The sequence below is a fragment of the Cnephaeus nilssonii genome (assembly GCF_951640355.1).
Source record: "Cnephaeus nilssonii genome assembly, chromosome: 2".
Lineage (NCBI taxonomy): Eukaryota > Metazoa > Chordata > Mammalia > Chiroptera > Vespertilionidae > Cnephaeus > Cnephaeus nilssonii.
In genome coordinates, this window is record NC_137073.1 from 71,607,815 (window position 1) to 71,626,248 (window position 18,434).

At 38.9% G+C, this 18,434-nt stretch overlaps 1 protein-coding gene across 1 annotated transcript in view; it reads right to left on the reverse strand.

Annotated features, from left to right (window-relative positions):
- The window catches only part of MSH3 (mutS homolog 3), a 138,617-nt gene that overhangs the window by 39,103 nt on the left and 81,080 nt on the right, over positions 1-18,434 (reverse strand). Inside the window, exons 17-19 of the mRNA XM_079793623.1 lie at positions 16,641-16,757; positions 8,999-9,106; positions 3,180-3,291 (exon numbers count right to left, since the gene is read on the reverse strand). Of these exons, the coding sequence (XP_079649749.1) occupies positions 3,180-3,291; positions 8,999-9,106; positions 16,641-16,757 (337 nt within the window). The remainder of the gene's footprint in view (positions 1-3,179; positions 3,292-8,998; positions 9,107-16,640; positions 16,758-18,434) is intronic.

The window sequence follows — 18,434 nt, forward strand, 5'->3', positions numbered from 1 at the left end:
CTTGTTTAGAAGCACTATAACAGGTTAATGTAATACAAAATCCAGAAAAGTATACTTATAATTTCATGGAAAAGAGACCATACTTAAAATTACACAATTATCAAAAGCAACAATGTCATTTGACTTTCAGAAAATTATTTTCAGGGTATAACTTATAATAAACACCTAAAATATATTTTAAATTGAGTTTTAACTCAACATAGTAAGTTCTTTTTAACACTATCCCTTTATACCCTGCAAAATAGAATGCACTTCACCATAGCAACAGTTCTATATCAACTCCTACTCAAGTTAGAAAAAGCATATGTAAAAGAATCGAATATTCTGGAATATTCCGAGATTCTTGCTTATTTTGTAAAAATTTAAATATAAGGGTTCAATGTTTCTTTAAAACATTCTTGTAATTAGGCACAAAGCTATTTTAGTTTCTCAAATCTGGCTTTATTAAATAGTATAAATACATTATTTAAAAGAAAGAGGAAAAAGGAAAAAATGAAAAAGGTAAAAAAAGAAAATCAATGTCAAAGATAAAAGTTTGGGATCACACTGGCTGGTGTGCTAGGGGATGGGAACAGAGATAGGAAATGATGTTTAAGTGATTTATAAGTAAAATATAAACTAAGGTACTAAATGTTATAACCATATATTTTCTCAAGAAAAGCTATACCCTACTGGTATTATGGGAACTGAAAATTCTTATGTGCACATAAACTTCCTTTAAAAGATAATAAAAGCATTAGTACTTATTAACTTGGTTTGATAAATTAAGTAATTTACAAATTCCCTAATGAGAATGAACAAGTTTATAGACATTGGGGATTGGGTAATATACTCCCAAAAGTCTTTATATGATATAAAAATGAAACATTAAATTAGAAGTAATTCAAAGCATTTCCTTCCACTTACCACCCTGTGGCTAGCCAAATCCACCATGTGCACATCTTTGTCATCCTTGCTCACAGCCCAAGATGGCTGTTATATTCCCAACGCCCCCTCCCCACCCTCCCATGTTCTCAGCTTTCTCCCTCTGACCTAATTTCCAGCTGCTCCTCTACATTTAAATTCCGCCACTGTCCTCTGAAAAATTCCCAAATACTTCTACCTTTCTAACCTCATGTCAACATTTCCTTCCTAACACTAGCTTAAACTGAAACCTGGCTGTTACTCCCCTGCAGTTCTCTCATGTGGAGGCTGAGTTGTTTGCCACATCCTACCCCAAGTATCTCAGGGTTCAGAGGTTCTCCCACATCTGCTTCTTTAGAGCTTTGCCATCTCTACTTGTCCTTAGTGCAGACATCTACAAACCACCAGGTCACCAGTCTCAATCCCTTGCTCTGTGGTTATCTTGGATGATGTCAACATTCACATGGATGACCTTTCCCAAACTCTTCCCCTGACCCCACCTCCTGGCCATACCTAGCATCTTGCCATCACCCAGAAGAACATGACCTCTGCAATCTGAAAGCCTCCCATCTCATTCTCTGATAAGACCTCTCTCACCTAACTAAGTCTACATATTAAGTCTTTGATCTCATCGCCAGATTACTTTTACTCTATGTTGACAAAGACTCTCTCCTTGACCAAACTCTAGTCAGGCCTCAGATCTGTCTTATAAACACGGCACCAGCTCTGTAAAAATCATTTCCATTACCCTCCTCACCAAGAGACCAGAGCGAACAGCTCAAGGTCACATCCTTAGGATGACTCCATCTCCCCTTAAAGTGCCTGCTTGAGAAAACAGCTCAGTCAGAAGAATTTACTGTTTGTTCCAGCCAAAACCTGGTGATAGGCAGAAGCGCCCAGAGTCCTCTCTTACTTCAGAAAGCTTGCAATTATAAATCCTTTCTCTGCCCCTTTGAGATGTAAATCTTCCACCAAGAACTGAGTTCTCAAGGACTTGAGAACCATCTCTTTGAAATATAAACATTTCCTTCCCAGGCCCTGTAGAAGGGTGTAAGTACCAGTTGCCAGTTAGTAAACCCAGACAGGTTTCACATTAACCAACCTCCTTTCCTGCTTTTCCACTTCCCTGAATCTGCTCATCACCCTCCCACCCTCACACCATCCCCCCTCCTTGTTCTCTCATTGTACCTTTAAAATGCCCAGTCACTCTGCAAATACAGAAGATGAGTTCAGTTCCTGTTGGACTCTTTACTCTATTGCAATATTACTGAACAAAACTGCCCTTACGACTTTAATTAGCATATGGCTTTATCTTTCACAATATCTCTCCCTCTCCCTCTCCCTCTCCCTCTTCCTCTCCTTTTCCCTCTCTCTCTCTCTCTTTCCCTGACTAGTTCACTTTTCCCCCCAGCTTCAATCATTCTCTGCCTAGTACCGTAGTCCCCCCTGATCTGTGGTTTCACTTTCCATGGTTTCAATTACTCCAGATCAACCAAGGTCCAAAAATATTAAATGGAAAATTCCAAAAATAAACAATTTGTAAGTTTTAAATTGTGTGCCATTCTGAATACGGTGAATCTCTTACCATCCTGTTCCATCCTGTCCTGGATGTGAATCATCCCAAACTATACGGTAATGGCCTGTCTTCTCTACTAGAACACAAGCTCTCTGAGGACAGGAATACTAGTATTTCTGCCTTGCTTACCACTCTGATAATATGAAACCTGTCTGGGTTTACTAACTTGCTTCACTAACCTGTCTGGGTTTACTAACTTGCTTCACTACCAGGGCTAAAAAGGCACTCAGTAAGTACATGTTAAAGGAATAGATATTTAGGATCATTAATGTTCTGTAAGACAACTCTAGACCAAAAAATTCTCATCACTGAAATCAGCCAAAGCATCTGTGATTTTCTCACAGAATATGTGAATACAGTGGAATCCCAGATAAGGCATATAACACAACACACTAACAGAATTTGCAAAACCATGGTATGATTCCACTCCATCAGCACTTGTGAGCATTTATAAATATAAAATATTTTTACTGGGTTACCTGGTATAACTAATTAAGACTAATCCTTTAGTTGCTAAATCTTTCCCTCTACAGAACATCTTTCACTGGAAAGAGCACCAATTTCATATTTTAGCTATCGCCAAAAATTAGTCCATTTAAAGCCAAAATTAAAACTTGGGTAAATTTTTAAAATTTCATTTGGTATTTAGAGTTCCATGTTATCACCTTTTACTTATTTGGGGGCATAATGTAGAACTTACTGACAAATTTGTACTGTTGGGAACATACTGATCCTGTTCTCCCAGCAAAACATCAATCACAGGGTGCCGGCCATTTTTTATGATGATTTTCCTTTCTTCTAGCAGAGTTGGTCTGTAAAAAGAAGCCTGTTTTAATTTACTAGGCATTAGAAATAGCTTTAAAAAATTCTCTGTAAGATAACGTGGAAATTTTCTGTGGTCATTCAGACAACAAAACCTTAAACAAGGACGTTAGGAACATACGTCCAGAATAAGTCTTTGAGTATAAAAGTTAAATTTTTAACTATCACATACGAATTGGGAAGACAACTGTTATAATAACAGTTCCCTTAAGTACAAACTTTAGCAGTCTTGCAATGGCTCCACTAAACTACCTTTACAAGATTCTTTTATGTTTTATATTTCTATTATCCTCTTAGATATTTTCATTAATTAAAAATTAAATTTCAGATTACTGCTACTTAAATCATTTTCAATAATAAGCATAATAAATAAATTCATATAAAATAGTTTCTAGATTTAGTTATTACATTAATGTTGGGACTTGGGGACAGAATGCCTTAAATTTTTCATATTCTATTTAATTAAAATATCTTTCTATGGTCTTTGGTGTCCTTTGGTTCATTTTTTGATACAAAAACACTTTCTGTTTTGCTGGTCTTATTTAGTAAGCTTTAAATTGTTTTTTAATCTACAGCTTTATCTATTTATCAGGTCTCAGCATTCTTTGGAAGCCGCTGCATAGATGAGTGAGCTGTTCTCTGTTGCTGAATATTTAGACTATTCAGATTTTTCACTGTTTTAAGCAACACTGCAATGAACACCCGAACATGTGTCCATGTGCCTATGTCCACATGTTCCTCTAAGCTAAAGGAAATTCCTGAAGGAGAATTTCTAAGTCAGAGGGTATGATTTATTTATTTATTTTTTTGTAGATAAGAGTAGCTATATCAATTTCCTTCCCACTAGCAGGATATGAAAGTTGACTTGTCTATATCTTCACCTGAAGTTGGTGTTATCAATTTCTAATTTGTAATAATGTGGTAGTGAACTGTGCTATCTCATTGTTTTCATTTGCCCTCATTGACTACTAAGGCTGAACATCTTTTCATCAATTTCTTAGCCACTTGTTGGTCATTTTCATCAAAATACCCTATCAATGATCTCCTTACGTTCTTTGACACAGAACCTTCACATATAAGTACATTTCTGAACTTACTCATAACAACAAGAAATACTACTTTCTTAAATACTTAAATTCTTCCTAAATATAGGAATATATATCTGGCTAACAAAACACTAAGAATGTACACTCACATTCCATAACAGAAAGTAACTAAAGCATCTTCTGAGTAAACAATTTGAAACCATCCTTTGGGAAGAGACATTTGTAATTACAGGAAAAGGACAGTTTTTGAATTTTAGAGTGAAGTCTAAAAATAGAACTTTTATCTAGATGGGTTGTGAATTTACTGTAAAAAAAAATGAAACCATCTGTAGATGATATCAGTTTTAAAATAAAATCTTAGGTGCTCTGCCAAGTGAAATCAATATGTCATATTCATGACATTGACATGATTTCCCTGGAAGGTTTTCACTTAGAATAAAATTTTGAGTGATTTGCTCTGCTCTAAATCTACACTGACTTATTGTTGCTATCAAAATTATATAATGATAAAACACTTCCTGATAAGAGTAAGAAGCATATAATTCACAGAGCTGAGAGGATACACTAGGAAAGCACAGTTACAGCAAAAAAGATATGAAAATTATACTAATGAAATCTATGGCATTGAGGAAGAACTGAGGAAATCTGGAAAGAATTAAATATTAAACTTAAATAAAATTATTTTTATTTTATTTTATATTTTTAAAATTGCATCTTTCTCTTTTAAACACCCTAGGGAAACAGAACATGATCTACATTAGTAAAAGAGTACAATATTCAGAATACAAACTGAATAGAAAGACATAGAATGACAACTTGTGCCTGAAGTAGATAAACTGACAATAAAAAGATTGCAATTAATGAAACCAAATAATCCATTTGAACTAACTGCAATAGCTCAAATGCACTAACATATTTTTAAAAATTGGAAATCTACAAAGTATAAACTTCAAATACTTAAGTACTAGCTGAAAATACATTTTAGATAAGAGTTTCCTATTCCAGGCCTATTTACACTCAATTATATGGCTGCTAAAAGAAAAAAACTGATTGCACTACTTAAAGGCTATGGCATGATTTTTCATTTAAAAATTTTCAGGTGGATTTTTCTAAATATATGATATACAACTTCGAAAGTACTTTTTAGCATGTGAAATGTTTCCTGAAATTGCCTTATTGATAGGTGCTGTGGAACAATCCTATTGAGGAATAAAAAGTTGGGTAAAGTATAGAAAACAGTTACTTTTGAAGGCACCTGGTAACTAACAAGACAGCAAGGAATGACCAGGCCCGGATCTGGGGCAGAATAGAGGCCCAGGGAGGGTACCTGCTGACTTCTGAGGGAAAAGCTGAGGCTGAGCACTGTGGACATCTTTGCTCTGGACTGGGACACCCAGGGCTACACAGCAGGCATAGGGGTACATCTGAAGTAGGAGGTGCAGTCTATGAAATGTTTGAATCGTCTCAAACTCAGATGTGGCTTAGGTGATGCCAGATAGTTTTAAGTGTCTTGAGCTGCCTAATAAAAGGAAATGTGACTCTTTCCGAAGAAATACATCATCAACTTATTTCTATAAGTGATTTTGCAAATGTAATACCCAAGGATAATCAAAACAATCAGGCATTCAAGGAGATAAAAAATGAGCAGAAGCAAAAGACAATAGAAACAGACTCAAAAGGATTCCAGATATTTCAATTATCAGACACAGACTTTGAGATAACTATGCATATTGTGTCTAAAAGATAAAAGATTGAGAACTGACAGAGAACTAAAATTAATTTTTTAAAAATAATAAATTATTATGGGAATGAAAAATACAACCCTTAAGTTCAGGTATTTTTATTAAAAATAAAAAAAAATTGACTATACTTAATTCTTTTTAATTTTTGAGTAAACATCTTTTGATAATAACAGTTATTATTTACTAAGTGCTTATCATTTGCCTGGTCCTGCTTAGAAGTTTCATACATCTTTATCTCATTTAATCTGTATAACATCAGAGAGGTTAAGTAACTTGCTTAAGGTCAGGTGTTAAATAACCAAGCTAGTATTCAAAACCCCAAGCCTGTCTGATCCAAAACCTACACTCTGAAGGACTTGCCTCAAATAGAGATTCCAGTTTCCCTTAGCTAATCAAGGGGTCTCTTGATATATATACTGGAAGATGTCAAAAGAAGAAGGGGAAGCATCAAACTGAAAAAAATCCAGGACCAAACTTGCAAATAGTAGATACTCTAAAAATGCCAGTTAATTTTCTGATGAGTCTAGGAATTAATCATATAGTTGTACAGTGATGTAATAACATCTATTTTTACTCCTCAGTTAGATTTTTTGCTAAAACTACATCTTTATAAAGAATTTCTATAACTTTAAGATTTATCCCATTTACCAATTCATAACTTTACTTCTCACGCCTTTATATGGATATATAAGACTTAAATAAGAGTACACACCTAATTAGTGACAGAGGGTGGACTAGAACCAGGCCTACTGACAACAAAGCTAGATTCTGATTATTATATCACACTGAAAATTACATTTATGTGTAATAAATAATATGTATGTTTAGGTGTACATATAAATACACACACACACACATATAGATATAAAATTTTCAATTTGGTGTCCTGTAGCAAACCACATTCATGTCCTTCTTTCTCCTCTACTTATAGCATCAGCAGCAGCAGCAGCAAATAGCAAAAAGCCACTTGAAGAAGCATAAGAAGGCACAGATCAGGCACAAGTATTCTTCCATGGGAAGAGCTTTATCTGAACACACAGTAAGTGTATAGGCTGTAGCCAGTCCTCTGCTTAATTCAGAAACAGAGTCCACTAGGAAAAATCTGCTTCACAAACCTTTGCAACAAGAAAGGACTTCTACTAACATTGCAATACATAAGAAAGCAAGCCAATGAAGGCAGACTCTTACTCTTTCAGAACTAGATTCAGCTAGAGTAAATTTATGTATCTCGTTCTTATAGATGATTAACAGACTATAAAGTTTCCCCATGTACTGCACTGTAAAGTTGCAGTTCTACAATGCCTATAGTTAACTGATTATGCAAATCTTTTTTGTTTGGCTCCTCTGGTGTGACAAGAAATTGGGCAAAAAAGCAAATGCAAAGATCCTATTTTAAACAAAACGAGTGTGCCTGACACTATAGGTACACTCCACATATAAACAGACAGCAAAACAAAATGAAACAAAACAGCAAACTGAGTACATTCTGAGTCTATACATGGCATAGGCAACTCCTTCAACTTCCCTCCCAAAAATACATAAATGCTTTCTTTACATTTTAAAAAAATATTTTTTGACATCCACTATGGATACTATACTAGATATAGAGGACATTTAAATGTTAAAAAAATATATTTGATACAAACTAGAGAGGAAACCAAGATATGAAGGAAGTATGAACAGCAAAACATATCTACTAATGCTCAGTGTGCCACAAGTACTGATAGACAGTATTTCCTCTGTTTTCTTCTTACTCCTCACAATAGCCAGCAAGTTAAACAGTTGCGGTTTCTTAGATGAAAAAAAAACAAAAAACTGAGGCTTTGAGCCACAAACTGAGTATTTGTGCCCCCCTCCCATATCCACATATTGAAACCTAATGTCTAATGTGATGGTATTAGGAGGTGATTAGGTCCTAAGGGCAGAGCCCTCATGAATGGGCTAGTGCTCTCATAAGAGACCCAGAGAGCCCATGTAGGGAACAGCCCATCAGAGACCCAGAGAGCCACCAGCAGGAAATTCCAGCCCAGGGTCCCACAGGAGTAGGCCTAAGCACAGAGCGCCAGCGGAAATGGGGCCCCCACAGAGAACCCCCGCAGGGGTGGGCCCAGACACAGCGCCGCCATGGAGACAGGGCCACTGGGACTCCTGGAAACCTAAATCACTGCCCATGGGAACAGGACTGCCCATGGGAACAGGGTCGGAAAGGCAGGACCCACCTCCTACCAACCCCCCCTCCCCAATCCCAGTGGGCCCGGAGGACTGAGAATTGAGGGAAAAGATTGGCTCAAGCTTACGGTTTGGGACTTAAGGAAGAGTAATACGAGAGCAGTAGGGAGCAACTGACCTCAGAATGACTCATACCTTGAGTGTCATGCGTGTCTGATTTAGATATTGAAGTGAGGCTTTTATAATGATAAGGTTAAACATGCTAGTACTATACCAAGTGTCCGAGTCAAAGCTAACAAATGAAAGGATTGCACCTTTGTAAAAATGTCACCCACATAAACTTAAAAATTGAAATATATAATACTCACCTCTAGAGTTACCGTGAGCATCTGCTTTCTTTTTTTTTTTTAATTTCTTTATTGATTAAGGTGTCACATATTTGTCCTCATCCCCCCATTCCCATCCCCCACCCCTCCCCACGGATGCCCCCACCCCCCTGTTGTCCTTAACCATTGGTTAGGCTCGTATGCAGAGCATCTGCTTTCATTGTGTTCAGTGATAGAGTGAGCAAGAGAGGAATTTAATTTTAAATCAAGTTCTATGTGTATAATTTCCAGCTTTACCAAGAGTCCAACACATTTGAGTAATTTTAGTATAAAAAAACACTAAAATTGATTGAATAATGCCTTCTGATCTAAAGCACTGAAATTGGGGGGGTGAGAGGGCAGGGAGTATATTACCTGCAGTAGTCTCCTTGCTTAGCGACCTTGGCCAGGGAGAAAATGCAGTCAATTGCTGCTAGGTGATGTACTGCTGTACACAGGGATTGATAATGCTCACTGAAATTCCTACAGAAACAACAACAAGAAAGTGAGCAAAAAGGACTTCTTAGCACCTCATACCTAAGATAAGCTAAAACAAAATAAACAGTCATAACTAGCAGTTAAAGAGAGATGAAAATTACATGGAACTACTTTTTCTATTTAATATAATAATTTCATTATTGAGGCTTCTTTTTGTTTCATTTGGATAGAATTGTATATTTTTAAAACAGCTTCCATACAAAAATGTCTACTATGAACACCATATTGCACATTTCATCTCACCATGACATTGTAGCTCAGAAATAATTAACAGAGATGCAGCAATCATTTTCATTTAGTTTTTTAATATCATCATGAACTACCCAGATGGGTCAGCTTCCTTTTGTGCTTCTCTTCATAGCATCATCCAAACTAGAAATAACAGTTTCAATGTCTTGCACACTGAATTGGAAGCTTCTCCATGCTGGAGTTCATGTCTATCTTACTTAACTATCATTATAATCTTAACATCCAGCCCATAACCTTGTCATAATCTTGAAGACAAGAAGAAAAGGACTTTTCTCAGTGATCTGCTATTATCTTATTAATAGTGCATAGAGAAATTTACTTTCAGATGTGTTTTTAAAAAATAAGTCATTGCCTCAAATCTTTGGCTAATTAAATAGCTGGTGGTCTAGAAGCTTAAAGGACTCTTTATTAAAAGACTTATTCAGAAAAAAATATGGGAATGTACACAGGTTCCTCTCTCTCTCTCTCTCTCTCTCTCTCTCTCTCTTAATTTGTCCTGTTATCTCAAAACACAGGTATCCCTTACATCCTTTTAAAGAAGAGCTCCCCAAAAGACATAAGCATTCAGTAAATACTTCTCTTAAAATAGATTGCTCTATTGTATGGTGGGTTATAGGAACTTTGAGATGTAGTCTGCTTGCTTCTTAAAAACAAAGGATGTTAGAGTGCCTGCTAGCTTGAAAAGGCCACCAGATTAAGCTGCTACATGACCAGTTATTCTTATATTATCACTATATTGATTTTTTAGAATCTGTAATTTCTGATTTTTCTTGTAGCATTAGACTAAAGTATTCTATGTAAACGACTTTTTTCAGATACTAAAAACATTTTAAGTATCCAGCTTTACTCTTGTGTTAACTATTTGTGAACTGAAAACTATATGTGAAGCATATTTTATACTTCTCTGAGTACACAGAACATAATGAACACAATTTACCTATTTCTCACTGAATCAAAGTGCATCAAAACAAACAACATGAATCCCACTAACAGTGTTGAGACTCTGTGCTAAAGCCCAAACACAAAGGAGACTGGCGCCTGGGAGCAGACAGGCAGTACTCAGCTGCCACCTTAAAATGCCTCTTAGTTTTGAAGATGTCACATGCTGCATGAACCTAACACCCCTGGAGCAGTGGCCCAGGGGTTATGCCTCATCCTTCCTAGTTGGGCGTCAGTTTTTGATCAGACCACTCCTTTACCCCTTGGACCGTGCCCATTCTGTCCCTGTTTAATTACTGACCCGTCTGGTCTTCCTATTCTGGCACTCTCTCTTTTGCCAGAGAGCAGCCCCACATGATGTTTCTGCTCTTGCCTCTCTGGACATGAGTATCAAAAGACCTTAGACATTAAAAAAAAAAACCAGTCCATTTTCTCTTCCTCTCACTCCATCCTTCTCAGGTCTTGTCACCACAACTCTAACTTGCTACTATGCAGCAGCCCTAGGGTGAGGGTAACTGATGATATTCTAACTTTCTAGATAATGAAATGAGTGACACAATTATCGGTGGAGACCATTTCAGTTAAAAAATAATAATAAAAAGGCAGGGAGGCATAAGGTGATTATTTTGATATGGACAACAATGTTCTTTCTCACATCAATTATATTAAGATGTGAATAAAGTAAAAAATGATCATAAACCTCAAACATCATCATCATCATAACTCTTATAAAGCGTTGTTTGACTTCTTGGTCTTTGTGCATTTCCTATACTTTGCCAAATTTCAAAGACATTAGTCATACTTCGAAAACGACAAGCTGAAAATTGGGCAATTCGGATAACAATCTGATAGACTGGGTTTATGTCACAACAACATGCAGCTCTACAATTAAGCCACCAGCCAACTGAAGCAGGAAGCCCAAGCACTGCAATTTAATCTCTGGCCAGAAGAGACTGCTGGTCCACAGAGGGCAGATTAAAACACTCGGGTGCTAAAGCTGTTGTGGCAGTTTACCATCAGATGTTGCTCAATGATCCCTGAAGTTAGTAAAAATGGAAAATACTTTATTTTTTTATTTGAGCTACTGTATGAAAGATATAATTCAATTTTTAAAGATGATGCAATTGAGAAGATTACTCAATATCCACAGCCTGTTTTCTAGAAGAAGAGACTTTTTGAGAGAGGGTCCCAATCATAGAATTGCTTCCAGTCTTGATTTCTTACAATATTTTGATCAAAAGTAATATGACTAACGCACAACAGTTACTATCTCGGTAAGAGACAAACACACTTGTAATAGCTGGTATTCAATTCTCTGATGTCAGGTTCGTAAATGTTCTAAATGACATCATATTCACACCATCTGGCACCTCAATTAACAGTGCACATAACAATCAACGCTGTTCTCAAGTGGGAGCTCTAGCTGCAAATGCTCTTAACTACATTTCAGCCAGTATTTTTTTTTTTTAGATAAAAACTTTAATGTATTTTTCTCATTTTGAAAGTAATATATATATCCTATATAATAAAGAGGTGATATGCAAATTGACCCTCATGCCCTCACAAGATGGCTGCCTACGACCAGGATGGCAGAGGGGTTAGTGAGGGACGACGAAACGACTGAACAAGCAGGCTGTGTGGGGCGACCAGGCCCACCGGGGGGTTAGTGAGGGACGACTAAACGACTGAACAGCAGGCTGCATGGGGCGACCAGGCCAGCGGAGGGGCTGTGAGGGGTGACCAGGCCGACAGGGGGGCAGTTGGGGGCAACCAGGCCAGCAGGGGGAGCAGTTGGGGGAGACTAGGCTGGCAGGGTGGGGGGGGGCAGTTAGGGGCGACCAGGCAGGCAGGCAGGTGAGCAATTAGGAGCCAGCAGTCCAGGATTGTGAGAGGGATGTCCGACTGCTGGCAGTCAGATATCCCCCGAGGAGTCCCGGATTGGAGAGGGTGCAGGCTGGGCTGAGGGGAACCCGCCCCCCACTTCCATGCACAAATTTCGTGCACTGGGCCTCTAGTATTACATAAACTTCTGAAATCATTATTTACAAAGTAAATGAAAATACCCAGAAACCTTTCCATTCAGAAATAATCAGTTGATATTTGAGACTCTGTGTGTGTGTGTGTGTGTGTGTGTGTGTGTGTGTGTGTGTGTGAGAGAGAGAGAGAGAGAATACACATTTCTCCAAAGAATAAAAACAACTGGACAATAATCATATTAACATAAGCATATATATTTGATTTTTTTAAAGTATAAAGATTTAGATGCTGTGCATGTATGTGAATTTTCACATACAGAATTGTATCACACTTTAATACTGTTTTGCATCCTTCTCTTCACTTAATATGTCATGAGTATCATAATCTCCTGTTATGTCATATTCAATGTTGGCTTACTCTTGGCAGTTTCTCACTTGCATCAGATGGTGTAATGCAAGCAGATTCTCCTGGGTTACGTTGACAGAAGAGCCCAGGAAGAACGCTGACAGAGTAAGAAAGGTTTGGGGTCATGGTTTGAGGTATTAATAGAAGGGAACAGGAGAAGCAGGGGCAAATCAAAGGTATTTCAAAAGGAAAAGAGACAAACAGGAATTTGATAAGAAATAAAAGGAGAAGGAAGAGAAGCAATCAAGGAGAAGGCCCATGTTTTTAACCGGGAGACTGAGTCTTCTCTAATCTAGAATAATGACAGGGAGAACATATCCCGATTTATCAAGTCATGTATACTATGAGTAGAATGAATATGACTTACATCGCCAAATCCCAGAACCCTAGGATGTGGCCCTAGAAGCTTGAAGGAAGTAATTTTAGTCCAATTTTCATGTTCTCAGTGATACTACTAAGGGAAAAGCCAAGAGAACTGAGACTCAAGGGCCCTGAAAACCCTTAAAATGGGAAATTGCAAGTAAATAGAGAAAGGAACTGAATAAACCAAATTTCTGTTCCTGGATGCAAGACTCCGAGTCAAGATAACCTCAAAAGACTCAGGATAAGTAAATTAAAATCTCTTTCTGAACCTATAATTGAAGACTCCCCTGGGCAAAAAGAGATACAAACCTTTTAAAAATGGTCACATAATATCTCTTTGGTTCTTTTTTCCCCCTACTTGTCAGATTGGTTACTTTAAATATATAAAGTCCCTGGAGGAACTTACTGAATATTTGCTGTTGAAGTTTTTAAAGAGAAGGACTAAGAGATTTTTGTTTAGAGAGGTGCCTATGGATTGACCTTGGGCAGGCTTGACAGTCTGAGGGCAAAGGGTACAGATGCTATCAGACACACTGGCTTGAATCTGTACTCCAATCCTTAACCTTAACCTATAAGCTACTTCTTATTTCTGCATCTCATTTTATTTGTTTATAAACTGGGGTGATAAATCTTAATTCACAGGGCTCTTGTGAGGAAGAATGAGCTAGTATGTATTAAAGTGCTTAGACGAGTGGTGGTTTAGAGCCAGCACCTATGGACTCATGAAAGTCATTTGTGCACATCTCTTCCCAGCTCCTGTCCACGGTAGCTTAAAATCAGTCATGGTGAAAATATTCACACTGCAGAAATCAGCAAACCCCACAAGCACTACTACTCTCCCAGAGAGCAGCTGTTAACCATTTACCAACACACTACTGACTTCAATGTGTCAGCATGAACAATGACTATTATAACATACTAGAGGCCCGGTGCACAAAATTCCGGTGCACTGGGCCCGGTGCACTGGGCCCGGTGTCCCTCAGCCCAGCCTGCCCCTCTCTAATCTAGGACCCCTCGAGGGCAGTCAGACATCCCTCTCACAATCCAGGACTGCTGGCTCCCAAATGCTCGCCTGCCTGCCTGCCTGCCTGCCTGCCTGATTGCACCTAACTGCTTCTGCCTTCCAGCCTGATCACCCCCTAATAACTCCCCTGCCAGCCTGATTTATGCTTAACTGCTCCCCTGCCAACCTGTTTGCCCCTAACTGCCCTCTCCTGAAGGCCTGGTCACCCCTAACTGCCTTCCCTTGTTGGCCTGGTCACCCCTAATTGCCCTCCCCTGCAGGCCTGGTCCCCCCCAACTGCTCTCCCCTGCATGCCTGGATCCCCCCCAACTGCCCTCCCTTGCAGGCCTGGTCCCTCCCAACTGCTCTCCCTTGCAGACCTTGTCCCTCCCAACTGCCCTCCCCTGCTGGCCATCTTGTGGCAACCATCTTGTGTCCTCATGGGGGCAGCCATCTTTGACCACATGGGGGTAGCCATCTTGTATGTTGGAGTGATGGTCGATTTGCATATTACTCTTTTATTAGATAGGATAGAGGCCTGGTGCACATGTGGGGGCCGGATGGTTTGTCCTGAAGGGTGTCCCGGATCAGGGTGGGGTTCCCTTGGGGCATGGGGCGGCCTGGGCGAGGGGCCTGTGGTAGTTTGCCAGCTGGCCATGCCCCCCAGCGACCCAAGCAGAGGCCCTGGTGTCTGGGATTTATCTTCTATAATTGAAACTTTGTAGCCTTGAGCGGAGCCAAGCCTCCTGCTTGCTTCATGGCCGCAGCCATTTTTGTTGGGATTTATTTGTCTTCTATAATTGAAACTTTGTAGCCTCGAGCAGAGGCCAAGGCAGGCCAGGGTGGGGGGGGAAGCTTGGCTTCCTCAATTGCCAGGGAAATCCAAGCCTCCTGCTCGCTCTGTGGCCATGGCCACAGCCATTTTTGTTGGGATTTATTTATCTTCTATAACTGAAACTTTGTAGCCTTGAATGGAGGCCTGGGCTGGCCAGGGTGTGTGGAAAGCTTGGCTTCCTCCATTGCTGGGGAAATCCAAGCCTCCTGCTCACTCATAGCCGCAGCCATCTTGGTTGGGTTAATTTGCATACTCACTCCTGATTGGCTGGTGGGCGTGGCCTGCGGGTGTAGCGGAGTGATTGTTAATTTGAATATTACTCTTTTATTAGATAGGCCTAGTAGCCCTGTGCACAATCCATGCGCGAGTAGCTTGCTGCTGCTTGCCTCAGCTGGCCACCCGCCCACCATCACTGGTAGCTCTCCGCTGCTCATAGCTCGCTGCCCCGCCTCCTGGAGGTCTCCGCCCACTGGCCTGCCCTCCTGAAACTCTCCACCCACTGGCCCGCCCTCCTGGAGCTCTCCACCTTCTTCTTGCTTGCTGCCCTACCCCCTCCTGTAGCTCTCCACCCTCTGCTTGGAGCTCATTGCCCCACCCTCCTGCTGATCAGTGATCTGGCGATCCAGCCATTAGCAGCAGTTTTTAGGCCTCAGCAATGAATAATTAGCATATTCCTCTCTTATTATATAGGATTCTTTAAGACAAGGGCAAATACTCTTCAAAAGAAATTTCATATTATAAAAAACAAAAAGGTAAGGAACCTTTCTGTTTTTCACAATTCTAGATTCAAATACATTAAAGAAACAACATAACCAAATGCAATGTATAAAAGTTGATTAGATCTTTCATTTAAAAATTTGAGGGAGGTAATTAAATATATTCTTAAATTAATATTAATTTCCTGCCCAGTTAGTGTGGCTCAGCAGTTGAGCACTGACCCAGGAACCAAGAGGTCACCACTTCAATTCCCAGTCAGGGCACAAGGCCAGGTTGCAGGCTTGATCCCCGGTGGAAGGCGTGCAGGAAGCAGCTGATCAATGATATTCCTTTCTCATCGATGTTTCTCTCTCTCTCTTCCTCACCCTTCCCCCTGCTCTAAAAAGTCAATAAAAACATATTTTAATTAATTTAAAATATATATATTAATTTTTCTTAGGTGTGGTAATGGTATTAAGATTATATAGCAGCATATCCTTATTTTTAGAAATGTGTGCTTAAATATTTAGGGGTGAAGTGTTATGATATCTAAAACTTTCTTTCAAACATTTCAGGGAGGAAAAGTGTATGAGAGATATAAGACAAATATGGCAAAATGTTAACACTTTTAGGTTAAACTTCAGGGTACATAGGTATTCATTTCAACTATCCCACAGATTTAAATATTTTCAAAATAAAAAGTTAGGGGAGAAACAAAACAATTAACCCACACTTGTCCAACTCTGAAAATGTTAAGCCTTTATATAAGAAAAGTAAACAAAGTCCAAGGTAGAATTTCAAAAAGATGACTCTACTAAACATCCTTAGCAACAAAATGTTAGCACAGTAACAATAAAGTATATTTGGTCTCTCACCAAAGACTAAAATGAGCTTACATTTCAATGGATTAAAAATAAAATCAGAGGACACATGTACTCAACTAATTTATGGCAGGTCACAAGCAGTAATCCCTACTTTTCTTTTGATGGAAAGATTTTCCGGTCTATTTCTCATAGCAAAAAGTCAGATTATGTTTTTCATTGTAAACTCACTCTAGAAAATCAAGCCATTCAGCATTGCAGTCAAGGACTAGCTGCTCCCGGAGCTGATTCAGATGTCTGTAATTTTCTACAATAAAAGGAGAGTGGAAGCGGCTCACAGCTTTTGTGCTAGAAGAGGGGAAAACATAAATAGGAAATCAAGGTTACTAAAAAATCAGTAATGCCATCTCTTCACAAAATTAAAGTAGGAATTTATTATTCTCTGATGAACCTTGAAAGTAAATAGCTGTAAACAGAATATTCTTTAATTATGGCCCTGAACTCTATTGATTCCAAAGGTCTTCGTTGTAAATAAAGTACTTGGAGTTCACAGGACTTTGTTCAGGAAGCTTTTAAAATGCATTTTAAATTATATCCATATGGCAAAGTCAAAGTTTAGAATTTTCATTTCATAAGCAGAAAGCTTTTTCTTTAAATTATGCTAAATGAAAATATTTGCTTTAAAAAAAAAAGATCAGAAGCAAATATGGCAAAATAAGTCCTGACAAAGATGGAAAGTGGATACATTGGTGAAGGCCATACTATTCTTTATATTTTATACTTTTCTGTGCCATTAAAGCATTTCCATAAAAAAAAATATATAAAGCATTACAAAAATAGGAATGCATAAATTCAGGAAGCAAAGAGGAGTTATTCATGGTGTAACTGTAGATGCATGGTGACCTTGATGGGAAGAAATACCCTGTGCTCCTTCTCTGAACTTGCGTATAATCTGTGCTTCTTCGTTAAGAAGCTGTAGAGCACATTAGGGGATGCCGTGGGTCCCCAGTCAGAGAATCTGGGCCAAGGCCCCAACTCTGCCACTTACTTGCTAGCTATATGACTTTGGGAAAATATAACTGACCTCTAACCATCACTTTCCTCATCTATAAAATGGGCATAATAATAGCATCTACCTCACAGGTACTGTTGAAAGGATCAAATAGATAGTGGTTAACAGTACCTCTGTCAATAGTATCAATGTTAGGACTTGTTCTGTGGTGGTCGTGGCAGTGTTACTGCTGTTGATATTATTACTATAACTAGAGGCCCGGTGCACAAATTCGTGCACGGATGGGGTCCCTTGGCCTGGCCAGTGATCAAGGCCTATCGGGGGGGCTGGCCGGCCGGGGGGAGGAACCAGAGGAGGTTGGCTGTGGGATCGCACTGACCACCAGGGTCAGCTCCTGCATTGAGCATCTGCCCCCTGGTGGTCAGTGCATGTCATAGTAACTGGTTGACAGGTTGTTCTGGTCATTCGGTCATAACAGTTGCTTAGGCTTTTATATATATAGATGAGACCTTCACAAAGAAAAAGTCAGGGTTGAGTGATAAGCAAGTGATGACAGAATGTATTCTGACCTTTGCTCCCCACTCCTACAATACGCTGTCATAGTTATCTTTAATGTGGCAAATTACTGGATTAGGGGTAACCCTTTCAGATTAAAATCTGACTAATGCTACTTTAATCTATCCCTTGTCAGGACTCCAAACAATAGATAAAAAATTATAATGAAGCTTCCCCAAACTATCTAATTTATTCATTCAATTTACATCACCGCAGGTTCAAAAGTTGTTGGCACGGATTTATGCTTTGTCTGTTGCTTTTAAATCCGCTCACCTAGATTTCTATGCAAACATATTTATCATAGCTTTCTCTTCTGACCAAATTTCAGTTATTGTTCTACAAAGACTAACATGATTTTTAGTCATTTCTCTTCCTAAAGCATAATTCCATTCATTAGCTGTAGTAGAGGACAAAAGTAAATAAAGGAAAAATGCCTGCAAAAAGAAAACAATACCCTC